The sequence below is a fragment of the Diospyros lotus genome, chromosome 15 (genome assembly GCF_014633365.1).
Source record: "Diospyros lotus cultivar Yz01 chromosome 15, ASM1463336v1, whole genome shotgun sequence".
NCBI classification, from domain to species: domain Eukaryota; kingdom Viridiplantae; phylum Streptophyta; class Magnoliopsida; order Ericales; family Ebenaceae; genus Diospyros; species Diospyros lotus.
The window spans coordinates 5,995,613-6,023,212 of record NC_068352.1 but is presented as its reverse complement, the minus strand read 5'-3'; the positions used below and the strand labels follow the sequence as shown (position 1 = coordinate 6,023,212).

The 27,600-nt window shown below is 36.6% G+C and overlaps 2 protein-coding genes across 2 annotated transcripts; one reads left to right on the top strand and one right to left on the bottom strand.

Moving 5' to 3' along the window:
• The first annotated feature begins 6,506 nt into the window (after positions 1-6,506).
• LOC127792439 (poly(A)-specific ribonuclease PARN) lies at positions 6,507-19,199 on the top strand. The gene is made up of 8 exons (XM_052322926.1): positions 6,507-7,001; positions 7,870-8,000; positions 8,468-8,796; positions 15,375-15,488; positions 15,868-15,994; positions 16,080-16,347; positions 17,183-17,996; positions 18,763-19,199. Exons 1-7 carry the CDS (start codon positions 6,622-6,624, stop codon positions 17,994-17,996), a joined length of 2,163 nt encoding a protein of 720 aa, XP_052178886.1. The 5' UTR covers positions 6,507-6,621; the 3' UTR covers positions 18,763-19,199.
• Positions 18,027-18,889, bottom strand: LOC127792351 (early nodulin-like protein 2). Its single transcript, XM_052322818.1, has 3 exons — positions 18,723-18,889; positions 18,338-18,641; positions 18,027-18,116 (listed from the first exon to the last, which is right to left on the bottom strand). Exons 1-3 carry the CDS (start codon positions 18,887-18,889, stop codon positions 18,027-18,029), a joined length of 561 nt encoding a protein of 186 aa, XP_052178778.1.
• Positions 19,200-27,600: the final 8,401 nt, after the last annotated feature.

Here is a 27,600-nt window from a genome sequence, read left to right as displayed (position 1 = left end):
CCTAATGAAGTTGTTCACCGTCATTGATTGTTCGAAACCCCTTGTCGCTGCCTTTCACCGCTGATAACCATTGTTGGTTATGGCCTTTTGTTGTCAATCATCATCAATCATCTTTTTTGTAGTGAAACACTGCTTGAAGCCAAAAACTACCAAACATTACATGGCAATTCTTGCTAAAAAAGCTCGTTCGCCACCAAACTTTATTTTTTCTTTCATTTCAATCTCTCTCTCCTTCTCACTTTTGTCACTTGTGTGCTTAAAACTAAAGCTAGGCCATTTTTTATAGCTAAAAGCTTGCATTCTTATTTTTTCTCCACATATTTACGTATGTAATAATCACATCAAAGCCAAATTCTTCACACATCTTTAATCTTTCTTATTAGAATCGATTTTCTTCCAAATTGGTTTTGAATCTCAATTTAGAGATTTGGCATAGAATTAGAAAGTTATAGTGAGTTAGTGGATGGTGTTTTCTACTCAACTCAAAGTTAATTTTGTCATTTTCAACCCTTGATAACTTCTTTGTCATTAATCAAAAATCCATTCTAGAAATGCCAAGTTGCTTTTCTCTATGTCATATGCAAGAATTATAAACGATTTGGCTTGATTAATCAAAATTTGAGTCTAAAGTGGCTTACTCAAATTTTTTGTTGTGTCACGAACAAATTTTTCTGATAACTTTTTAGCTTTATTTAGGGGTGTAAACTAGTTGAGTCGAGTCGAGATAAGCTGAGCTGAGCTTAGCTTAGCTTTGTTCAAGCTTAGCTCGTTTACTTCTAAAGACGTTTGAGCTCGGCTCATATATATATATATATTTATGTCTATGCTCTATTTGGGCTCTACTCATTTAAGCTAAATGAGTTGAATTCGAGTTTGTTATCAAGTTTGTTCATGGACAAAAAATTATTGACTCATATCATGAACAAGTTATTGAGCTCGTTCATAAACAAGAACTTATAGAGCATGTTCATGAACAAGAAACGAGTTTATTCATAAACAAGTATGCAATCATCTATAAATACTAATTTTTTAATGAGTAGTTCATATAATTATATTATTTAACAAAATCATAGATTTCAAAGAAATAACAAAAATAAAATAAACCCTAAAACATCTCAAAGATATGTATGTAGTCTTACTAAATGAACTTTAAACGAATTATAAATGAACTTGTTCATGACAGTAAATGAGCTTGTTTGTAAACATAAATGAGCTAAACAAGCTTTTGTTAGAGCTTGATTTGTTTATTAAACAAGTTTTGAATTTTTTACTTAATAAGCAAATATAAATGAGCTTAAACCAAGCTCATTCATAAACTGTTCACAAGATGTATTGATTTATTTACACCCTTAGCTCTATTTTTTTTGAATTTGATAGTTGAAAATGGACACCGAAAGTATTGTCATGTTCTCTATTATGCCCTTTTCAACACCTATTTTTTGTTTAGTTTTAACTAGAGTCAAATAAGATTTTATTCGGAATCATAAGCTACCCAACCAATCTATTATCTATTTCAACCAACTACGAAACATAATATCTTTCAAAGTGCCCATCAAGTTTTAAAAAAAGTTAGGTCCCATGTGTTCATCTTAATCCCATCTACAAAGCCTAATATTAGGTTTGAGCCAATTTGATTTAGTTTGGTTGAATTTTTAGTTTAAAGTTAGCCCTCTAACTTGTCAAAATTGGCTAATATATGCAATATTAGTAAATTACACTTGGGCCAAATTTCTTCATAAATTCAAGTTTTAGTTCTCTTGGGTTCCCTTTGAGAATTAATAATTCACCAAAATATTGACGAGTCTAGTTTTAATTAAATTAGAACTAGAATTTTATGTGAAATTTCTCTAAAATTCTTGATTATTATAGCTATTGCCTTTATCAAAGAAGAAAAATATATGAGAGGGAAAAGAGTTGATGAATTCCAAAAATAAAAAAGAAAAAAAAGGAGATAGTGAAAGAAAAATATAAGAGAGAGAGAGAATGAATAGGGGCACTTTTAAAATTTTAACTACCATTATATAATGACTAGGGACAATTAGTCAAGTTACAAAAATACCACATGTACTTTTACTTAACTTTAGGCTTGTAGTTGAATTTACCCTTTAAAATTATATAAAAATTGTTGCCTAGAAAAGTAACTCAAGAACGACGGTGGATTGGATTTTATAAGATTTAAAAAAAAAATATTTCAAATTTTCTATTTTTAGAATTGAATTTAATGTGTGATTTATTGATGGATGGATAGTAATTAGTAGTAAGACAATCAAGCACAAGTACATAAGATTTTATAGAGATTCAAGTTTAAAAGTATATGTTCTATCTTTTCAAGTTAAAAAATTGAAGGATCTACTAAAATGAATGACAATAATCCTAGATTTTGTACAGAAACTAAAGTCTCGTTATAAGTTACTTTGCTAACAAGATCACGCTTGAAGCAAATAAGAACCCCCACAAAGTGAGACCACTGCAAGTGAGTTAAATACAAAATAGACTTACAACTTTTTTAAATCAAAATGGAGGAAAAGGATTTGCAACAACAATGCCTCACACTTCGATACTTTAAGAAGGCTTAAATATCTTTTTGTTTTGAATGCACAAAAAAATAAATAAGTAGTCTTTAATGTCAATGGTCGATGGTTTTTTATACTCTTTCTTCTAAGGATTCTAGCTATTGGTGACAAACATCATCGATCAATTTGAATTTGAAATTTTTTTAAGTCATTTTCAATCTGTAAGAAAACTTTGTTCCAGTTTTGTAGAAAAAATGACTTTTAACTTAAAATGAAGTTAGTTATGTTGTTTTACTTTTATATACTTAGTTTTGATGATAAAAAATAATATTTTATTTAATTCCTAAGTTATGAATCAAGATTGTGGTTTTCAACATAAATCAATTTCAATATCAAGTATTATTTTGTGAGAATGAAAACCAAATGAATTTCAAGTATCGAGAATTTAAAGTCATATTTTTCTAAGTTTGGAAGGTTAGAGCACCTTATAAGGAGACATATATGAAAATATTTTAGTTTTAGAAAACTAACTCCCGGTAATTCAATAGTTAACATTCATTAGTGATAAAATAATTTTTAACGAATTTTTCAAGGAATAGAAAGTGTATATCTTAGAGGTGGTAAAATTGCAAAATCCTAAGTTCCTACTAAAATCCAAATTCTACTTTTTTATTCTTATGGATTTTGATTTTTTTGATATTTTTATTGAATCCAAATGGGGAGTATTTTCTTATTTACATTTATGTATTAAAGTAAATGGAAGGTAAAATATAAATTAAATAAAATGAGGACATTTACTTAAACTAAAGAAATGTAAATATGTGGTGATGTTTTGTATTAATCAAGTGTGCTTCTATATGTTAGCTGTTAAGTTTCTAGATTTTCTAAGAAAAGAGTCGACTATGTTGTTTAGTGCTGTCGACTATGCATAAGGATAGTTGACTATGCTTATTTAATCTGTCGATTATATATGGCCTCTGTCGACTATTGTGTAAGGATAGTCGACTATACTATTTCATCTGTCGACTATGTTTGTTCATGAATTTCAAAATTTTCTTTGTAATTTTTGATCTGTCGACTATGTAAAAGGATCTGTCGACTATGAGAAGTTTTGGTTGAGCAATAGTCGACTATGCTTTTTTGTCTGTCGAATATGGCTAGTTTTATTTGATAAAATAGTCGACTAACCTATTTTCTCTATCGACTATGTGTTTCACAAAACTTACAACGGCTAGTTTTTCAATCTCCAATGGCTAGTTTCTCATTCTCCAACGGTCACAAACGGCTTCATTTCTCTTCAATCTTGTGGGAAGCTTATAAATACAAGTCATGGATGATCAAGAGAAGACTAATGGACGGGAACGAATTGATTTGAGCTTACATTTTATATTCGTTTGTATTTACAGTGTTCTGTGCTTTCATTGTTATACTTTTCTCTCCAAGGCTTCGTTTTATTATTGTTAATACATCCATTTAAGCCTTGTTTAATCTTGAGAGACATTATAACTAAGAGATTCATCTCTTAGATTCTCTCACATTCTATATTTCCTATGCTTCCTAGCTTGTGTAGCTAGAGGGTCCATTTTGAGTGGGAGGTTTTGTATTTCCTAGCTAGGTGCTAGAGGGCTTGCTTGTATAAGCAAGATGTTGTAATTCCTAGTCTTGGACTAGAGGATCTACTTGGTTTAAGTAGGGGGTTTTAGTGAATTGTTTGCAAAAATCCTTAGTGAGGAGCTAAGGTAGTGGATTAGGCTTGCGTTAAACTGAACCACTATAAATCCTTGTGTTTCTTGTGCTTGTGCTCTTTGATCTATTTATCTTTCCAAACATTTCGTTTTTCCTCACTTGGTTCACATATTTATTTTTTGTAAACTTTCATCTGTCACTTTTATATACTTCACGTTTTATTTCATAAAACCTCAATTTGTGTTAAAAAGCTTTTCAAGTTCAATAAAATTTTTAAAATAACCAATTCACCACCCTCTTGGTGTGTGCCATAGCACCTCCCGTTCTAACAAGTTAATGAAAAACAATTTTGACAAATTTAATATTTAACATCGTGGATTAATAACAATGTAATATAGATGTAATATGTCAAACATTGTGTAAATGATAGTTCGTAAAAACATGTTTTTCAAAAGAGTTATTCAATGAATAAATAGTCTTTGCTTAACCAAAGAGTTATAATGGTTTAATACTTTTTGGACACATTTGATTGACCAAAACTGAGATTTTAGTTAACTAAATGATGCTAATATAACCTTGAGAGTCTAGAAAGCATTGGTTGATTAAAATAGAGAAAGTGGTCAACTAACATAGTGCAAAAGGGTATCCTTAGCATTCTATTTGGATTTGGTTAACCAAAATAAAGTAATTGGTCAACCAAACTCAATAGTTTTAGAATTTTTTAATTTTTCAAAGATAACTTTTTTTTTGGGGGGTCCAATATTGGTTGACCAAAGTCACATATTTGGTCGATCATCTTAAATACCCAAATAATAAGAACCCAAATATTAATTGTTAATCTAAGAATACAATTTTAGATACAACATAATCCTTCAATCAAATAAGGTTTGTAATATATTAAGATAATTTTACTAAGAATGCGTTTTGGCAAAATGTAAAAAATGATTTGTTTTATTATCGTCAAAATGCATGGATTGTACCATTGAGGTCAACAAAAAGAGACCCATTTTAAATTGTGTAATAACCTAAGAGTATGTGGTAGGTGGTTCGTGACACGTGTGTGTGTGTGTGTTTTTTTTTTAAATAAAATCACAATATGTAGTTTGCTTATTCTCTAAATCATAACTAAGTTAACATGTTTTCAGGTCACTCAAATCATAATTTAATGCTTTTAGCTAGTTTAGTTGATTTGAGTTATAACTTAAGAGAATGTAGTCTAAAAATATATTGGAAAGAGATATCCTAGTGGTCAATTGATTTTGTGTCAATTTAGGATTTAAAATTTATGATTTACTGACTACTTATAGAACCATCACCAAACCAACTAGGTCAATTTAAAATCATAAACGACAATTGATCGTTGGTTGAAGGAAGCTATATCACGAGGGTGAACCTCCACGTCATCATTATTTGCGAAATAGGTCATGACAATAGATAATTTGGAAAAACTCACAAAAAATATGACCCATTAGTTGTGGTTCTCAATAAACGATATATAATTTAAAACAACCCAACTGAGTGATTCAAATTTCACAAAATATAATGACGGCTATCATAACTCCAATAAACACAATTGAGTATCTTTACCATATTCTTTTTCTTTCCATGCTCCACACCATTGGATGCATTTTCTTTAAATCTGGTATTACTCGAACACAATAATAAATTTATTTATTGAAAATATTATTGTCAACTCTTTTAGACTCTACAAGAAAAAGAACAATCAGAGGGCGCATAACAGTTTCCTTACAAACATTCTTATACTTAAGTTAAACACTAAACTTCACTGAATACTTAAATACGATATTAAAATCAATATCAGATGTGTACTCCTTTTTGAAATGAGGGTTATCTATTTATAGAGGAGTATAAGCATTGTGATAAGTATCTCTAGTATTCCAAAATCCACTAGAATTATGATTTTTATAGATAATCTTTATTATTTTTATGAAACTCTTATAAAGATTTTTAGATATTAGAGTTATCTTGTTTACACTTTACTCAGGACCTCTCCCAAAAGAAAGAAAATTTATATGATAAGATTCGAGATGTTACAGTCTCCTAGAACTTAATTACAGTCTCCAAAAAATTATAAATTCTCATAGAATCAGTTTCCAGAAAATCATGTTTTCCAGAAATATTTCGCATATTCAATACATATTTAGTTTTCAAGTCCCATTAGTCCAAAATGATACTTTGAGTTTTGGAATTTTTTTTGTCCTTCAATAATCTTTGCTCATGACACTTCAAAACCTTTCTCATTCTCTGGGCTTTAGAATCGAAGGGTCTTTTGGAAGAACTCTCTAAACAAACTTGACCAATTATTTAGCCATTGCCAAACGCCGCCGTTGCGAGTGGTCATCCTCCCAAAGGCCTATGTATTTACCATCTTCTTCTCGTCCGACACAACCAACAGCTGAAGATGAAGAAACAATGGGTCGTTAAGGCCCTCTACGAAACCCTAACCCTACCGTTAAAGCAATCTCCATTTGCCGCCAATTCCTCTTCACGGTATATTTGCTCTTCGCCGCCCTCCATTTTCGCTCTTAAGAATGTCACCAAATCGAACTTCGAGCCGGCGCTCGCCGACCTCCGGGGCCTCGTCAGGGACGCCGACTTCGTGTCGATCGACCTGGAGATGACTGGCGTCACCAGCGCCCCCTGGAGGGAGTCCTTCGAATTTGACCGCTTCGACATTCGCTATCTCAAAGTCAAGGACTCCGCCGACAAGTTCGCCGTTGTCCAGTTCGGCGTTTGCCCCTTCCGCTGGGACGCCTCCAACCACTCCTTCGTTGCTCACCCGTCAGTTTTCTCTTCCTCTCTTTCACCTTTTCTCTTTCTCATTCAGTAATTTAAGTTTTTGGTTATCCATTAAAAAGAGACACCCGATAATTCCATGTTACAGACGTGGTGAATTTTAAATTTTATGATGAAAAAAGGGAATGCCTACATTTTTCTGTCCCTCATTTTTTCATGGGAACCGAGTTATTCTGTGCGTTGTTTCTATGCTAGTAAACCGAAGGGAGTGCAAATAAATAAACTGTGCGATGTTTATTTAATGAGAGATCTGGCGAAACAGATTGGTTGGGAAATTAACATGTATAATCTTTTGTTTAGTTTAATAATATGTTTTTTTTGGTTTAGGAGAAAATAAAACTGATTAAATAACAAAAACTTGAACCTGTACATTCAGCTGAATAAATAGAAGATAAATTATAGACGGAGTTCATTTTAAGTTATCAGCTGTTTAGTGAATTTCTTGCCTGTCTCCCAATTTCTCTTTTGTGAACCAAATTATCCCCAGTTTTGTTGGTAGCAAAACCCAGGGAGAGCCAAAAAGAGAAGTAACATGTCTGACTAAATTATGTTACCACCTGTTTGCTGGGAGAGGGAGACTGATGTGCAGATTCATTAGGAATTAACAGCAACAACAACATATCAAACCTTAATCCGATTAGGTGAGCCTAGCTACATGAATTGTAGTTTATCAATCATCTCATTTTGTGGCCATATCTTCATTAGGAATTAAACTTTTTGTTAATTTTTTTTCTCTTTATGTTAATGTGAAGTCTGATAGGAGATTCAGTTTGAAAGAAAAAGATGAATGAATTGATTAATTATTGTTTCCATGTCGAGCCACCTCATCTAACTTCCTGCTTCTGCTTGGCAGGCACAACTTTTATTTATTTCCTCGGCAAGATATTCCAGTTGATAGTCCATCTTATGAATTCCTCTGCCAAACAGCCTCGATTGACTTCTTGGCTAAATACCAGTTTGATTTCAATCTGTGCATCCGGGAAGGTACCTGATTTGTCTCTCTGTTTCTTGTGCTCAACCTGCATTATTACCTTAAATAATGATTACTGACATGGATACCCCAGTTTTGGCGGTAATTGGTAGAACTTGGATTCCCAGCCTGTCGTTAATTTAGGAGAGATTCGTGAAGGGTAATTCACGTGGACAATTTTATTAACATCTGAAATGTAAACAATTATCATTCTTCAACATCATTTTTAGTGGATAAAACAATTGGTATAGGGCCATTTGATTTTTCTAAACATAATAATTGACGTCAAAGAGGGTCAAAACTGGATACTCTCTAGTCTACTCTGTGTTCTGTGTAGATTGGTTTCTAAGGTTGTCCTTAATGGAGTGAGCAATTCTGCGTATTATTTTTACTAGAAGCTGAATTTATTGTTTGTTTCTCCTTGCCTTATGCTTCCTTTGGTGCTTTCATTGTGAGATTTTACAATTATGGAAATTCTCAGGAATATCTTATTTATCCAGAGGGCAAGAGGATGAAGCATTAAGGCGCTTGGATGTTGTGTACAATAATGAGTCTTTTGATTTAGGGTTTAACTCAGGAGAAGCAAGAGATACACTGGTTGTTAGAATTGCAGATATTTTCTTCACCGAGAGATTGAGGAACAGAATAGGTGAATGGCGTGATGGGTTATTACAGAACAAGAATGGAGAGTATAGAATTCAGGAGAGCATAAATGACTCCAGCCAGCAGTTCCAGACCATTTTCTTTAACATGCGTCCAGCTATTTTGTTGAGTGGGTTCACCTCTCACCAGCTAAGGTTGATTCAGTTGGTAATGCTTTTTTATTTATTTATCTTTTTATTTGTAAATGTGTTACCTAGAATAGTATAAATCATGTGCCATACAATTGATGGTTAGTGCATTAGCTGTCTATTGTGTGTAGTTGGACAATATTTATGTAATTTTAATGATTGTGCTTGTTTATCATATTTTTTCTCTTGACTGTAAGTATTACTACTCTGCAACTTGTTTTCTTTTGGCATTTGTTGTTTGGTAGGACATATATGTAGCCAACATGACATCTATTACCGTGTTTTGAATGATATGGACATGGATTTGGGCTGCCAAGATCTTAGATAAAGACAAGTGTGGCTGGAAAAAAAAAAAAAAAACAGCACTCGCTAGAGAATCTAAACATTAGGCAGGAAGCTCATATTTTTCTGGTTAAGACAATTTATTCGCTATCATATAGCTGATAAAACAACAAGGGAAATAAATTTTGTAAACATAATGTTAGGTAAGCATACAGAAGAGAGAAAAGCAGGTTGAGGAATTCATAAATTCTCCGTGTAAGCAAAGTGATGGGTCAATAGGCATGAAGGAGATGCCTTCGATTCTAGAAAGAGAATTGGTTTACGGGATCACATGCACACTCATTTCAAAATGGCAACTATGACATGTTACAATGGATTAATTCTAGTCTTCAAAATTGGTTTGTTGTCAAATATTGCATGTTATCCTTCTTAGGGTATCAGAGTCCTTTGATCTTTCATGTCTCTTAGCATTCGTGATTTCTCATTTTCATAAATTAGTTGCTTACCCTGATTCTATATGTTATATCCTCATTCTCAACTAATTGGTTCAGATGACAGTGTTGGGTTCAAATGACTGGCCTTATTTGGTAATATAAACTTGTCCTTGCTGCACTTTTAAACATAAACAAGTTCTGTAGTGACCAAAGACACTGTTCTAATGCTTAGTAAGAATAGAAATTTGGGTCATTTTAAAAGATACAGTAGGCTTAAAGAGGCCAAAATTCTTGGAGTTAAAAAAGATTATTCTCTAGCCCTTATTATGAATGCCTAGCTCAAATGAGCCTTTAAAATTAGAAAGGAAGATCCTGCAGTGCAGAGGAAATTTTTACAGAGCTGGTTAGTGAGACAGACGGTGAGGTCTTTAGAGTAGAATGAGGGCCGAAAGGAAGGGGCTATATACTGATTTTGCAAGAGTTGTTGGCACTTTACATTGTGCAGTCAGTGAGAAGGCGTTCTTTGCAGAAACATAGGTTCTTTTTTCTTGTTTAGGCTTGGCACTGGTTTGGAAGGCAGAGAAGGCTCCCGTTTGGAGGGAACTTCTTCTTAAAAAGAGATTCCTGCTCCAGAAAAGGACTTGGCTGTTGTAAAGTGTCACCTGAATCAGCATAAGTGCTAGGTAAGTGGTTCCCCGACACCTCATTTATTAATTCCCATCAACTTCTGACTTCCCAGTGCCTATTCACTACTGAGGCGGCTTTGAAATTGAGTATAGTGGAACAGTTGTTCTTTTCCCAATTACTAATTCGAGCATAACCTTGGTACTTATGTAGCCTGCTGTTGGAAGCTGGAGTTAGCAATTTTTAGTCTGGTGGTTGGGGGGGGGTAACCTTATTGGGTACAAGTGATTCATTGGGGGAGGTAACCTTAGTGGGAATTGGTGCTTAGGCCTTTTTCAGGGTGAGTTGTAGGTTCTAGATGATCCTTGGCCTTACCTTAGTTGTGGTTGGTCCAGAACTTGGGAGTAGTGCAGAGGTGGGAGAAGGACCTAGGTTCATTCTTTTCTTCGCTAGAAAGTGAGGTGTCTGAGTGGGTTTTGACAGTGTCTTTGGGAGAGCGAGATAGAATGGTACTTGATGGAATGGAAATGGATGGAAGAGGATCCTCCTTGTAAAGATGCAATATCAATAGAATGGAATGGAAATGGATAGAAAGTGTTTCCATATATGTTCATCCAAAGGCCTGCTTCTTTGTGTCCCCCAAAATTGGGGAAGAATGGATGGGGAGAGCTTTTGTGTTTTTGTAACGGCCCGCCTCTCGGAGCCCCTGCTAGCATAGAGAATTTATGAGAGGGTCATTACTTGAGTGATATAGAACAATAACACAAACTAAAAACTCAGACACCACCCTTATTAAAACCATACATTTTTAATCACATAGCATTTCATAGTTATTCTTACATAAACATTCATACCGTGAGCCCACCTGGCTTACATAACATATATCCATCTTAAAATTATAAAACATTACTCTAACACAAGTACAATGACACCCAGGACCTAGTCTCAGGAGGACTCTACATTTGCTATCACGACTCGACGATTTGGACCCAACTTTGTCGAACGCACCTGCGATCTCAGGATACTCTTACCGGGAATGATGGAAAGTAAACGTGAGTCACAAGACTCAACAAGCCCATAAAAGAAAGACTGTATGTTAAAGACAAGACTCTTCCCATAGCATCCCGTGGAATTCATGCTAATGCAACAACACACCGTGTCATGATCCATACATGCTTTACTTTTTTAAATGCATAACATAAAATTAACTGCATATAAAAGGTCCTTGGGGCCCACATAACACACATATTGGCACTCAAATTCCGCATACAAATCTGTTGCAGCCTAATATAGACTACCATATCATCATTCAATAAGACTCACATTTTTCTGACCTTGGTCGGCTTTTCCTGACATTCATAACTTACTCTTCCTGTCATTCATCACATCATCATATCCTTCCGCGATCGCGGTCCACTTCTACGGCCTACGTTCTGTGGTGGGCGCCACCCATCCCCATCATACACAGCCACACATCCTTACCATGCAATGCAACAATTAGAAAATATGACTTTTGCAGCATAAACTTGATGACGAGGCCCCCATAAGCCAAACATTAGGCCATGCTACGCTCCACATAAGAATATACACATGCGATATGCTCTAAGTACACCAGCTCACCTAGAGAACCCAAGTTGGCTCTTAGACCAACCAAGTTATGCAAATGCTCACACATCTCATCACACACAAAGCATGTCCCACCAGTGAATGCAACCCAACCCTCATGCAGCACACACATCATGACATGCACAAAGTCAAGACGAGAATCTGGCAGTACCAACTCTTCTGGCCCGTTCAACGTTTATCATAACAATCGATAACTGGCGCCCATACATCCAGCCATCAACTGCCACGACCCACGGTCGACAGCCAAAGGCTTTGTACCTCATACCCTTAGACACACATGGCCAACATTAGATTTATATCTTTCAGACTTAGCATCACATAACATTTCTCCATAACTCTTCATGTACACCACCACATAAACATCATGATACCATTCTCGTTCTCGCATCTACTCAAACATAGAAAACTGTCTCCTTACACTTTTTACCAATCACTACACTTTTCTCATCAAGACCCTTAGCATAGCTCCATCAAAACCATAGTCAACTCCTTTAAGAACCTAGCCCCAACAGGTTCGACATCATTCCCAAAGGAAGCGGAGTGATACAAGGCCTTGTGACAGACGTAATGAAAGACACCAAGACATCACTGCTTAACTCATTCCATTAACAATAAACCCATTAGTAAAATATAAGGCACAGGATGGTTGTCATGCGGATTTATATTATTAATGCGTAGAACCGAGTCATGGTGAGGGAGGGAATAAAATATGAAAAACTACGGAGACTTTTATAGGAAGTTGAGAACACGAGGAGAGGGTTAGGAGCTTGCCTTAAAACGGTCGATTCTTAACCTTTTTGCACTTCTGCTGCGAAGTAAAACGTTTAATAGCGATTAGTAAAACTGTGACTTAAATTAATTAAATCTAACCGTATAAGCTATGTATTTTAGCTGGGTAAAACTTATAATCTAAACATACAATGCTTGTACTAATTTTATCCACTTACCTAACTATTCTAACCGCAAATTAACTTCAAAATCCCCTAGCTCTCATTTTCCCCGAAGCTGGTCGCGCCCTCTTCTCCCTTAATTTCGCTTTGCTGGCTCATGCATCATTCCAAATTGCCTTCAATTTACATCTTCTAAATCCCCTGCTTGCTGCCCAAGATTTCTCCCTTTTATAGCTAATTCAAGTGGCATTAAGGCCACAAAAAGAAAAGGCCGAGAAGCGGCCACGTCGCAGCAAAGCTGCTGCTGCCAGGGTGCGAAATGGCGCCCCCAAACTGCTGGAAAAATCCAGCAAATTCTGCACAGTGGCCGTGCCTCTCCCTCAGCTCGATCCTGTGCCCCAGCCACATGCACGCGCGCTCGCAACCGGCTGGGTCGGCTGCTCGCTCATATATAAGATGCCTCCGGTTAAATTTTAAGGGGACTTCACGTCTCTTCCCCAAAATTGCTTCACAGCCCCCAAGTTTCCAGAATTGACACTCACGCCCCACACATCTTTTATCCTTTATTTCACTTGTGACCCAAACTTTCGAGGAATCCCCAATTTAATTTATTTTATTCCTTCATTATTCCCATAAATACTCTCAAAATAAAATAATTAATTACCTTTATTACCTATTTCCTCAAAATAGCATAGATTACTATTTCGCCTTAAATCTCCAAATTCTTAATAATGACCTCAACACTAGTATTAATAATTATTATCTATCTCCTAATTTCGGGATGTTACAGTTTTGACAACATTAACCTTAATAGGTCTTTTAAAGTTCAAATCTACCTTCATTTTATCATCTCATTCTTTTCATTAAAAGAGTATAATAATCGTATGATGATTAACGTCCTTCTATTCCATATATTTCCATTATTCTTCCAAACAAAGAGTGAAATAGAAACATTTTCCATTACATTCCATCCCTTAATTCTCTCAAACAAAGGAGAAGTTTACATTTGATTCCACTCTTTTATATTCACTCATTTTCATTCCATTCCATTACTAAGTCTCTCTCAAAGAAAGTCATAAGAACAATTACGAAATTTAGCTAGGTTTTTGAGAAAATTGGAAGTAGGACAATTCATAGCAACCAACCTATCAGGGAAAGTCTTAGTTTGAAAGCTTCAATAAAGAGAGGGAAATCAAAAGGCTTGTGCTGGGAATGAATTACAAGAGAGGGTCTACTAGCTCTTTGAAGGGTTTTGGGAACGAGGCTATTTTGGGTTTGTTAACTTTTAGATGATGCATTTGATCTCTTGGAATGTGAAGGGCTTAAATGATCTCAATAAGAGATTTCTTGTTAGAGTTTTTCTAAAAAGTGGGGAGGTCATTTAGTTTCTCTTCAAAAAATCATAGTGAAAAACCTTCTCTTCAGTTGGTTAGAGACCTTTGTGGAGGTTGTTCGAATCATTGATAGCCTGTATGATGATTAGGGCAGCAGGAGTATCTTGGTTGTGTGTGAGAATAGGATTTTTTATAAGTTAAATGAGTTTGTAGGGATGACATTCTTATGCTGAGGGGGTAGTTCTTGATTGGAGAAGTCCTACAATCAAGCTGAATGATGCTGTGAGTGCCCAAAGTTGGTCCAATCAATAAGTCTCGATGTACTATTAACTTTGTCCAGTTTATGGAGATGAGCTTGTAAGTAATCACGGAGATACTCTTAATCCTGGGAGGGAGAACTCATGTAGCCATTCACATTCCATGTAAGGACCCATACTGATGGCACTTGATAGCTCAAAGTGCTACAAGAATCCACATTGTATAATTCAGTCAGCTTTTTGAAATTAAACTCAGAGAGGTTACGATTTTAGCAACTTCTTTACAGACCACAGCCTTATCCTCCCTGCCTTCGATTTTTGTGGTCCATGACTATTTTTGCTGTTTCAAAAGGTAATATGGTACAAGCTTGACTAATTCTTTAAGACCAGTCTCTATCTGTCACACCTGGTTCCATGTCATCCACCACTGCACTGCTTAATGTAAGTGTTCTTATTTCCATGTTCTCCAATTTTGGATTATAGAATTAAGCTATTGCAAAAGGTATGGATGAAGACTTATTGGTGTCTGATTCAGTAAAAAATAGGTTAGATGATCTACAATTAGATATCTCTGATATAAGGTAAGGCTGCAGGAAGATCCTATTATGGTGGAAGATGACCATCACTCTCCATTCTATGAACAGCTGATCAATTCTATTTTTTGGCATGATATATTATTGGGGGATTGGGGGAGGGAGGTTAAGGTTTATGTATTTGAATAAATGGGAATCGGGCATAATTTATTAGGGGTAATGAGGATCAACCTTTACAAAGTAAGTACTTCCATTCAGCATTAACTGCTGTCAGATTTGTGCAGATAGTAATTGAAAGTCATTTCCTCTTGTCTTACAAGGGACCAGGTTTATGACACTGAATTAGTCCTCAAGTTTTTCATTCATTGGAGGCAATCTCTTTCTTCTTCGATTTGGTTCAGGGAACCATCTATAATATTTGTATCGGAGACTAACTCTTCAACGGTTTTTTCCATCTTATCTCTAACCTGCTTAGAACTGTATTACTTTGTTTTTGCTCAGTAATTCTTTGCATCATGGCTATTAATTGAATAGCTGGGATAAGACATCATGTAAATACATTGTAATATTTGCCTATATTTTTATCATTGCTGATGTGTGACATTGAAACTATGCAGGTGACAGAAAAACATTTTCAAGATCTTGTTTATCTTTGTGCCAAAGATGAAGCTTCCTCTGTACAGCAATTGATTGTTTACATAGATTCCAAAACTGACAGGAGCTTACTTATGGTAAGTGATAAGATTTTGATCTGACAAGAGCTTCATTATTTACACAATTCTTTCATCTTTCTTTAGACTGAAAATCTATTAATTACAATAGCTTGTCTTAGTCAATGAGCGTTCCAACAATTATTCTCTTTGCCATGTTTTACGAAAAAGATTCAAACTGTTCAAAGTTTTGAACTTAAACAGGAACTTAATAGTTTTGGTGAAATGAGGGGTTTAACAAATGAGATATTTAATAAAATGGCAATTCAAAAACAAGATGCTTTCTATGTCATAGAGCTGAATGGTGGAGGTGGCTAAAAAATAAAATCATAAATGAGAATGTGACATGACTAGCTCACATTATATTTACTGCTCCTGACATAAGCATGATTTTGTGCAGAAGGAGGTCAAGGAGGGGCTTCGTAGGCAGGCAGAGATGAAAATCAAAGCTGCAGTTGGGTTCCGGCATGTCATTGACCTCCTTTCCTCAGAGCAGAAGTTGATTGTTGGTCACAATTGCTTTCTTGGTAAAACTAGCACTTTGACTTTTGCTTAGAAGTTCGTTGCTATCAATTATATCATATAGATATTTTTTTTTTTATGCCAATTCAGATATTGCGCACATACATAGAAAATTTTTAGGGCCTCTTCCTTCGACTGCTGAAGAATATACCTCCTCTATTCACAAGTACTTCCCATACATCATTGATACAAAAATTCTCTTGAATACAAGTGGTGTAATTCGGCCTATGAGGAAGGGCAGCACATCACTATCCCGAGCATTCACACAATTGTATCCTGAAATTGCTTCCAGTGTCAAAAGATCTCATTTGGATCTGAAACCACGTGTTAGAGTGGAAGTTCAAGTGGATGACATGAGGTTTGCTTCTCCTTTTATCTTTACTAGTATTGGAATTCTCCAACTTCATTATCAAAGTTTATTTATCATATTAGTTGTTTAGTTGGCTTATCTACTGGTTGCATTAGACAGCAAAATCATTTGGTTTGAACTAGCCATGGTAAAGGGGGCCTTTTAATTCTAATGGAGATAATAGGCATCCATTGTTTTTGGCAATAGTTCAGCAGCTGGTGCATTATTTAGAGAGAAACTTACTCTTTCGGTATATGAAGCCCCTATTATTTGCATGCATTTGTATTTGCAAATTAAATGTGAATAAAAACGTTTTTATTGACATGCCTGCTGGTCTCACATCTCAACATGGATACAAGTTAGGTATGAATTTGAATTTGACTAGTGGGCTCCTCTATTTGCGTGATGAGGAGTAATACCTTTAAAAGTAGGAGTGTTGATTTGAGAAGAAAATTTCCAAGCTAAACTTCGTGTAGCTAATCTCATTTTTTGAATTTAAGACTTGGTGTGTGTTATTGTTGTTGTTTATGGATGTGCACTTCTCTTAGGTTGCGTTTGGATGGGGTCATTTGACCATGTCATTTGGAATTTGAAATTCCATATTTATTGTTTGGTTATATAATTATTGGGAGCATTTGGATTTGGGTCCAAATCCACCTTGAATTTGGACACAAGAAATAGAAAATTTTGAAATGTCGTCATTTGAAATCCCTTTATTCAAACACATACTTAGGTAATTACATAAAGTTTGGAAGTCAAAGTAAATACATCACTTTGTTCAAGAATCCAATTGCAATGTTGGGCATTGATTTCCTCCTGTTACTAAAAATGATCTGAATTGCAGGTCCTCGAACTGGAACTCTGGAGCTAAGCATGAAGCTGGCTATGATGCTTTTATGACAGGATGTGTTTTCATCCAGACTTGCAGTCATCTTGGTTTAGATTTCAATCTCCATTCACCCTTCACAAACTCAGCCAATGCTGACAAGCTTCAAAAGCACATGAATCTTCTTTATTTAAGTTGGACAAATGGCGACATCATTGATCTGAGTACTGGTAATCGGACTGCAGAGTCTTTGTACCACAGCCTACATTCCCATCCAAAGATTATCTTTTCAAATATTGCTTTGATATGGGGATTCCTGCCCAAACTAAAGGCGAGGGAGATTAAGGAATGCATCTCTAAAGTCTTCGGTCCAAACTCAGTAACCTCGGTCTATCACTTGGATGTAACTGCAGTGTTTGTTCAGTTCAGCAAGGCAGAATTAGTCTCTGACTTCCTGCAGTTGAAGGAAACCTTGGAAAGAAGCAATGATCCAATCTCAGTTCTGCATCCGCTCTCAAAACTTCTTGAAGGTGGAAATACTTGTGCTGCCACTTACAAGTTCTATAAAAAGGTTTGCAGCTCTCCGGTTTCTGAATTCATGTTTGCGGATCAGGCGGAGGCTATGGGTATCAAGTGGAAGAATGAATTGACAGGATTGAACGCACAGGTGGGAACCCCCCAAGAAAATGATATGGCCGCTTCTCCAAGTACTGCAAACGAAAGCCAGTCAGGGAAACTAAACAATCTGATTAATGATCTATCCCGTGGCCATTTCCGGGATGATGAAAACATTCATTCTTGGTACCCTGCAGAAGCTCAGGCAAGTAAATAGGTAAGAACTCTGTGCTGCGACTCAAAGGACCTAAGCTTTTAGGTCTTCACGGAATAGCAATGGCTTCTGAGAAGCCATTGCATTTTGGCTTGAAATTGGTCTCAAATGGTTCATGTTTTTCTGGAAGACTTCATTGTTGTCAAGTGAAAGTTCAAGAGCCATTTGCATGGCAACAACCAAAAATGTAGTAGGCATTGAAATTATCAGTCATCAATTTGAGTAGAATACTAGAGAAACAATGCTAGAAAAAACCCATGGAAAATCAGAACTAACTTCAACCTGTTGATGTTAGTTAGAAGGAAATATCAACCCCCCCCCCCCTTCCCCGCGGGGTGACGAACAACTTGGCGGTGGAACTGGACCCGGCTGTCCAAAGGCGTTGGGATCCCAGTTGTGGTCTCTGCCGCTGCCTTCGCCCTCCTTGGGGGGCAGCTGGACTTAGGGGGTGCACCATCACCCAGATGATCAGTCTCTGGCCTGACTTGCGGTGGCCTGGCTGGGCCGCTGATGAAATAGAAGAAGCCGTAGTGCCTAAACTGGAAAACAGTGTCTCCATCCCCAGATCTGGAGATGGGGCTGGATGCGTTGCAGTGCTCATAATCTGCTCTCTTCACTACCAGCACCCAGTCGTTTGGTACTTGAAATCTGAAACAAACAACCTTAGCTCTCTTTCACAACTGTTGCAAGTATTTATGCAATTGTAAGTGTTCTTTCAAGCATTAAAACTTCCAGACTGTATCTCCAACATGAAATCTGTTGTTTGCAGCCCACTGATTGTAGGTGTTAGAGCCGTTGCCAGGCGGTACCGCCCAGCCTCCGTTGCCACCAACGAACCAGAACCGATGAGGGGTGCCATGGACACAAGCACAGAAGAAAAAAGCAGCAGAAGTCATTTCTGAGAAATAGCGGACAAGTAGAAGAGAAGAGGGGAGCAGTAAATGTCAAAATGGGGAAGTGAGGGAGGGAAAGTAGGGTTTTATGATTCGGAGAGAGGGAGAGAGAGAGAGAGAGAGGGCGGTTAAAGTCTGTTTGCTATATCTTGTTTTTCAAAGGGTAGGGCTATGGGGGTGTTGGGGGAAACAGTTTAAATCGTGCCAATTTTGTAGGGGAGAGCTAAATTAATTTGAAAAATTTATCATTGACATTCCTAAAAGTTTATAATTTAAGATAAGTGGTAAAAGTACGGTAATTTATAAGAATCGAACTTAATATGTTTATAACTTTTTTTAGGTAAGTGGCAAAAGGACGGTTATCAGTAAGAATCGAACTTAATGTTTTTCAACTTTTATTTTTTATGAATTTAAAACTCTAAATAAGAAGTATTAATGTATTGCTAATATCTGTGTATATATGTATACTATTATATTTATAGTAGCAGCAAACTGGTGCCTTAAATAAAACATAATTGTATTAAGTTCTGATTTAAAGTGTAGTTATATATTCAAACATTCATACGTACACAATTTCATCTCAGTGGACTTAATTATTTAGAAAACATATGCTGCTACACCACTATATTATTATATTAGTAACTGTCAATAAATTGAGTTTTTAAAATATTTTATATATTTAGTTTAAAAAATAAAAATAAATTTTATTAATAAGATTTGAATTTTCAAGTTATACCATATTTCAATTTATTATCATATTAAATTTAACTTTATTTAAACAGTATAAAATTAAAATATTTTAATTTTTTAACTTAGACCAACAGGCCTTTAATTTTTTATAACAGAAGGAAATCGAAAATTTGATACTTTGGTGGATAAATTCAAAATCAAGCTTAAAATATTTTTCCTCATTTGTTTTGACGCAATGTTGCGTAGTGACGAGAATGGGTATTCCTCCAAATTTTATTGTATGTATTTTAGTTAAAGTATGCTTGAGTTGGAGGAATAGAATCTGTCTATACTCATTTTGATACAATTATATATAGTTTTTATTTTATTTTATTACATATTATAATATATATATATATTAACAAAATAAAAGTTTGATGATGTTGGATCAATTATTGAGATTGTCTCAAACCAAATACTTGTAAATGTGAGACTTTAATCTCCCGAGATAACTTCGATACTCAAATTAGTAAGGAAAATGTGGAATACTATAAAGCGGGCTTCTATCAATGTGTCCACACATTTAGAAGTTTATTTCTCTTTATAAATAGCGTGGAATGATATCATCCAAAGTGCAGTTTGGTCGTTGGACTGAGATTCTTAATTGGTTGGAGAGATTTTTAAGATATTAAAGAAATTATACTGAGTCCAAAAAAGTAGATTGGATCAACCAAGTTTTCCATGCCAACAATTGATTCAAATTAGAGTCAAGTTGAGCCAATGATGGAGATGGACCTTAAAGATTTAGGGAACACGTGACACTCCCAGGTGAAAACAATGGCAACCTTAGATTGGTTTCCTTTGATACACGTGGTGTGCATGGTGATTAGTAAACTTGCACATGGTGATTGGTGAACCCACAAGTAATTTCTCTCATTTGGTTATTCCCTCTGCCTCTTCTCCCCCAATTTCTTGAGCTGAGTAGCTTGAAGAGTAATTGAGCTAATCTCTTAATTTTCTAGGAGTTCTGCTCGTGATAATTGTTGATGGAGGTGTGGATGACCACTCCATTGGAAGAGATGGCTTTTAAATTTATTGTTTCTTGCTTCTTTAAGCCCTACAAATAAGGAGATTACTTTACCTTATAGGACCCTTGAACATCATTTGGAGTAGCCTAGCTCGGTTAGGAGGTGGAGTGGCTTAGCAAGATGAGGCCCTATCTATGTAGCTCGGCTAAGTAGTGGTATGGCCCAACAACGTAAAGCCCTAGCTTGATAAGGGCAAAGCGACAGCTTGATAAGGCGAGGCAACAAAGTAGTGCGAAACTCAGTAGCTTAACTCAACGAAGAGGTGATGCCTAGCTCAGCTTGGCAACAAAATGTGTCTAGCTCAGCCAAAGAGAAGCCCAACTCGACCAAGGCAAAGCCCAACTAAGCTAAAGACAAGCCCAACTCGACAGTAAGGGATGCCCAATTCCCTGAGAGACTAAGTCCAACAAGGGAGAAGGAGAAAAGAAGGAGATGATTAGTTTTAGTTCTCTATTGACATACTTTTTTTTTTGCCTTGTAATGTTCTATGGATGATAAGTTATTTTCGTGTTTCCTCACAAACTTCCCATTTGAATGAGTGCTACTTTAAACACAGTTCAATGTTTATATGTTTGTGGATGGATTAATTGAGCTCAGTAGTGTGCTAGCTCTTTGGCATGGTCAATATTTTAGGTGCAACTCAAAGGGTCAACTTGGTTATTGGGCAAGCTTCAACTCAACAAAGGTTTGGTGGGTGACCACAGCTTGGCAACAATGAAGTAGCTCTATTTCAACTAGAAATAGACCTCCAGCTTGGCAAAGCAGCTCAACAATAGTATCATCCAACTTGTTCTCAAGCACATGTAAACTTTATCCTTTTGGTTAACTCTTTTCTTGGATTTTAATCTAAGGTGAGCAACCTTGGACCAAATTTGGCCCTATATTTTTTCATTTTTTGCTGCTTTGAGTTAAGGTGAAAGACTTAGGAGCTAGTTTTCAAATGCCTGTGAGTTCGACCTTGGGATCATGCTTTAGCCAAGTGGGCTAGATTTTCATGAGTACGAGATGTATTTTTGTTTTGTTTTGTTTTGTTTAGAGGTGGTCCCCTAATTGCTCGTTTCTAGGGTAAGTCTTAGGCTAGTCGAGTTGCTCGGGTGATAAGTTGCCTTTAAAATTGAGTTAAAGCGGTCCCTCATTCCTCAGATCAAGATTATCTTAGCTAAGTCGACTACTCATCCTAAGCCTTGAGTTTTCTTTCTTGTTTATCTAGGGGTGGTCCCTTGGTTTTATTTATAGGGTTTCCAAGCTAAGCAAGCTATGTACCCAAGGACAAAATCCCTTTTTTGTTTAGAAATGGTCCCCTTAAGTCTTGGCTAGTTGTGGAGAATGCTAACACATGCAGAAAATGGAGATGCTTGGCTTTATCCCTAATGGTGAATCATGATGCTAGGATCAATCCCTAACATGACTTGGGCTGACCAAGCAAAGGTGTAGGCATACTGATGAAGAAAGAAGATAACCTAAGCTCAAATAGGATCCTTTATCTTGGAGCTTACTCGAATTGCCTTATCGGGCTGCTACTTTTGCAAAGGTCCCTAAACAAGCTCATCCACAGGCTCGATGATCTTCGTCTCTTTCTAGTCCTTCAAGAGGAAGCTGACCATAGTTAGAGGGTTAGTAGTCTTCCTTGGCTAGAGATTCACTTTCTATTCAAGCTTATCCCCTTGCTTATCCTTTCTTATTTTCTAGAACCTTTACTTGGTGTTCATGGCAATGTTGAGGAAAGCCACATAACACTTCTAAGCTAAGTTTAAACCACCCTAACCTCATTGATACCATTGGGGGTTGGAAACTTCATTATCATGTGATAGGTGCTTAGCATGTCCCATAGGGCACTGAACCCAAATCTTCCCAAGATGTTATATGTTGAGGGGACATTTACTATCAAAATATCCAACATGACGTATAGGCGATTGGAGAACTTATTTTGACCATCAGTGGAAGTTAGATCATCCCATCCCAATAGACTACCTTTCTGTTAAAGCCAATGAAGAGGATCCAAGTTAGCTTCAGTTACTCTATCTTGTATCCCATACCTAGGAATGATCTCCAATAAAGGATTTTAGAAGAGATACCAGAGTCAGTGAGGATGCTCTTGAGCTTCCATTTTTCAAGTTTTATTGTGATGACCACATGTTCGTTGTAGTTCGAATTGCTCGATAAATCATCATTTAAGAAAGAAATAATCTCGCTTTGTTGGAATCTTTCAGTACCCAAAGATCAATTGGAGCTAGATCTGTCTCTTACCTTTTTTCCTAGCATGGTCCTAGTTGCAAAAGTGTGGAAGACCAAGTGCCAAGGAATTTCCTTTTAAACTACTCACTTTCTCTCTGAGATTGAGTTCTAACATGGCTATGTCAGATAGATTACACATGCAGTTAGGACTCATTTCTTGGTGGCGCTCCACCTCACGGCCATCCTTATCCTTTGAGGAAACCTCTATTAATGAGCTTTTAATCTTTTTTTCCAGCTAGTGGCATTGCTTGATATCATTCCCATAGTCGTGATGGAATTGAAAATACTTGCCTGATGGCAATGCATATCTCATCTTGGGGTTTGTTGAGGGATGTAAATCAGGTTGGACTCCCTTGGGGACCAAATTGCTCTCGTTGCTTACCACGCTCATCGTTGGTCTGTAGCTCGACAATTAATCTTCTTTTTCTCTTGCTTTTTGAGGTGCTCAGCTTTCTTGACTTGCATCACCTCTTTAGCATTGATATATTTGGCAGCTTGGCAAAGGATCTTGATAAAATCCTGGGGGGTGTCTTGGTGAGAGGCTAAGTAAAAGGGCTGGCTCTCAAATCATTCTAGAAAGTCACCATAACAATACTCTGATAAAAGTTCTCGATGTTTAATGCTTCCATGCTGAACTGAGCTACAAAATCCTTTAAGGACTCCCCTGAGCTTTACTTTAGGTTGACTAATACCTTAGCAAATTTTTTATGTCTTCTAAGGAAAGCAAAGGGAATGAAAAACTTTTTTCTCAATTGCTCAAAGTTGGTGATCAAATGTTGAGCTAGGTTTGAGTACAAGTGCAAGCACTTTCTTTTAATGTAATAGGGAAAACTTAACACCACAAAACATCTAGGGAAACTTAAATCATCATGTGGAGGTGAAAAGGTCTAGGTGTTCAGCTAGGTTAATGATGCCTTCATAGAGTGTTATTGTCAGGATGTGAAAACGTTTGTTTGGGGCGGGGGGGATCGTTGCCATGGTCTCCTAGCTCAAAGGCTTGCTTGAATGGGAAGCTCGAGGTTTTTCTTTCCATTTCTTCATTTTGGCAATCTCCTCTAAGAAACGTAACCGCTTTTCTTTTGGGGTTTCACCTGCTTGGGTGTGAGTCGACCTAGAGTAGTCTTTATCAAAGTGATGTCACTTCCTTTCTTTGTGCTTTGAGTGTTTGCCTCCCATTCTTCCCAATGCTCATCTCGATACTTGCACTGCTTATCTTGAGGCTAGTACTTCTTGTCTCAACCCTAGTGTCGCCCATTTCGACACTCATATTGGTGGTCACACTATTCATCTTGGGTTGATTCACTGCTCGTCTCAGCTTGAGTGTTGCTCATTGTGGTTATTGTGTTGTTCTTCTTGGTGCTCTTCTTGGTGATGTTTGAGAAAATCAGTAAATAGCTTAATTAGGTGCTATGCTTGTCCCTCCAACTGTATGAGCCAGTTTATAAGATGGTGGTGAGTTCTCTAGGTGGTGACCCCTTCTTGGTGAAAGTAAGCAAGATCGTTACGGGGCAAGTAGCGTAATTCAAAAATTTTGAACCTTACCCCGATCCCGGTGATTGGATCAACGTCGAAATTAAATCATTCACATACAAATAAAATAAATCTAACCTTTAGATTTTCGAGTTGTTCACGGATTCGAACCGTCCAAGCATTCGGCCTCTAACTCGTGATGCGCAGCACGTGTCCGTTGGCAAGGAGAGCGGAATAGGAGTGCTAGTTTCTTCTCCTTTTTGCGGCTTGTGTATGGATGAAAAGAACGCCCACGTTTCAAATCGATGCCAAAAAGAAACGGGGAAGAGTGAATGGCATTTATTTTTTCAACTCTTGAAAAACCACACAACCAACCATTATTTTTGGGCAACTTATAAAAGGATATTTATAGAGAAAACATCATAGGGTTTCTTAAACCCTAATGGATTGGGCTAGCCCATTAATCCTAATTAAACTAGAATCTTAAGTGGGCTTATTCTAGTCCAACTAGAAATATAATTAAGTGGCCCAAATCCATTTATAAAATATTTAGCCCAAATCTAATTCAAGCCCAAATATTTATTATTTAATATTTAGTCCAAATCTAATTTAGCTTAAATATAATATTTAATATTTGACCCAAATCTAATTTAGTCCAAATATAATATTTAATTTAATATTTGGCCCAAATCCAATTTAGTCCAAATATTAACTTAAGCCCAAATATATTTTTTTGCTATTTGCCACTCTAACAAATAGAAAATTATTAAATTAGAAACTCCTTCCTAATTTAATCAATTGCCATTTTAGGAAACTCTTTCCATTATGACAACCCCTCGTTATATCGATGTCATTATGTCTATTTGTTCTTTTTTCGTGAGAACCTACGACGACATAACTTCTTGCCGAAATGTCCCACTTAACAATACGTTCGCTCTCCTGGTTTAAGCCAGGGACCGTGCCTATTGCGCATGACTCATTAGGCTTCTGAATATGTTGGCAATGTGTCGGTACGAACACATAAGACAAGATTGGCCTCTAGCAAGGCATCATGCCTACCCAATTATTCAGAAGGATTCATAATCCACAAATAACCTTTCATGAGCATGGTTACCGTGTAATTTGATCCTCTCGTCAATGTATCTTATGTGATCTTAAGTCTTGCAATGTGTTGCTTGATTATGATCACATGAATTTTTCTCGGTCATACGGATTTCTTCATTTAATAGAAAGTGAATCAATAACTCCTTATTGATCTCTTTTACCATGGTCATAAATTTAAAGTGAATATCCACCGAAGGCGCCTTAGATACATCATCCTCTATCAAGGGATAGACGAGTCTCATCTTGGCTATGCACCAATCTCCATAAGCTTCACGATATACCCAACGATCGCCCACATGCAGCCTTTATCTACTCCCATCGAAACGATGTCAAAGCATATCAGTCTTCTTATGAGATGATCGTGACAACCTTAGATCCAAGGATTAGTTACACCCATCTCGTATGAGAATACCATCACCTAGTCCATTCTCAAGTTGGTTGCCTTATTTTGTATCAGAGTTATTGTTTCCTGGAATGGCAGCCCACGAGGGATTCCTTCTAGTTGACATGATGAAAGAGACTTAAACTTTAGAAAGAGTACTCGATAGAGAAGAAAGAGCAATAAGTTCTGGAAAAGTCTTGAGAGCCAGACAAGCTTGGCAAGCGCCTTACCGAAAGGGGGTAAAAAGATGAAATTGCCCCTGCCCACTTTACAAATTTGCAAAGCGGCCACTGCCATTGCTCTCTCCTCTTCCCTCCCATGGTCGCGCCTCCGCTACCTTCGCCTTGCCGCAACGCCTCTTTGCCATGTTGCTGTCACCTTGCCTCTGTCGCCTCCCTGCCATCACCGTTTCTCCTCGCCTCGCCAATCGTCACTGCATCTTCCAGCTATGGACAAGGCGAGGTGAGGCGGTGATGGCAGCGAGGCGACGGTGACATGCCAGCGAGGCATTGCGGCAAGGCGAAGGCAGCGGAGGCGCGGCTATGGGAAGGGAGAAGAGATGAGAGGAAAGAGTAGGGGCAATGGCTAGCTTTGCAAATTTGCAAAGTGAGCGGGGGTAATTTTGTCTTTTTGCCCCTATTTTGTAAGGCATTTGGTAATTGTGTCTGCCCTTGTAGAATAACCCTCCATCGTTGGCGCCAAATGATGATACTGGACCAATTATCAAGGTTTACCTCAAAGCAGGTACTTGTAATTGGAGGGCTTCTATCCTTAGCACAACTCCAATACGCTCAAGTCAATAAGCAAAAAGTAGGATAATATAAAATGGGTTTTTATTAATATGTCCATACATTTAGGAGTTTATTCCTTATAGATAGTGTGAAGTGGGATTCGAAGTGTAGTTTGGCCATTGAGTCAAGATTCTTGAGTTGTTGGAGAGAAATTTTGGTTGACCAGGTTTACCAGAAAGATTCTCAATTAATCGAGTCCAAATTCTTGAGTTGTTGGAGAGAAATTTTGGTTGACCAGGTTTACCAGAAAGATTCTCAATTAATCGAGTCCAAAGAAGTAGTCTAGGTTTGCCCAAGTAATTCCATGATAGCAATTGATCTGGATCTAGGTCGGGTTGGATCAAAGGGTGGAGATGGAGCTTGCAGATCTAGGGGACACATGAAAACCTCAAATTGACTTCTTTATGGTACATGTGGCTTATGGTGATTAGTGAGTCTATAGGGTAATAAAGTAATTCCCATCTCATTGGGTTATTCCGTCATCAAAGTCCAAATTAGATATTTTTTCACAAACTTTAGACAATATAGTTATGATCTCACTTATCTCTTACACTTGTCATTGAAAAACAAATTTGGTATTTTTTATTACTTAATGAATTTAAATAATTTAAAATATTAAAATTATTTCCTTTTTGCTTTAAGGGGGGAGTTTGGTCTTTTATGTGGAAATCTCTCCCCAACCTATAAATATAGGAAAGTGACTTTCCTAAGTGATAGAAATATGCTATAATTTTTTTTAAACAAATTTTTTCTAGCCATCAACATAAAACCCTCTCTCACACACACACAAACACAAAATTCTGGACTTGTTTTCTCTCATTCGATTAGAGTTGACTGTCAAAATTGCTAGGTAACCTTTATCGAGATCTCTTTTGTATCTTTTTCTTCTCTCTATTTCTCTTTTTTAATGCCCATTGTTTCAATTGAATATATATATATATATGATATGTATGATGAATGAAATTGTTAGGTGAT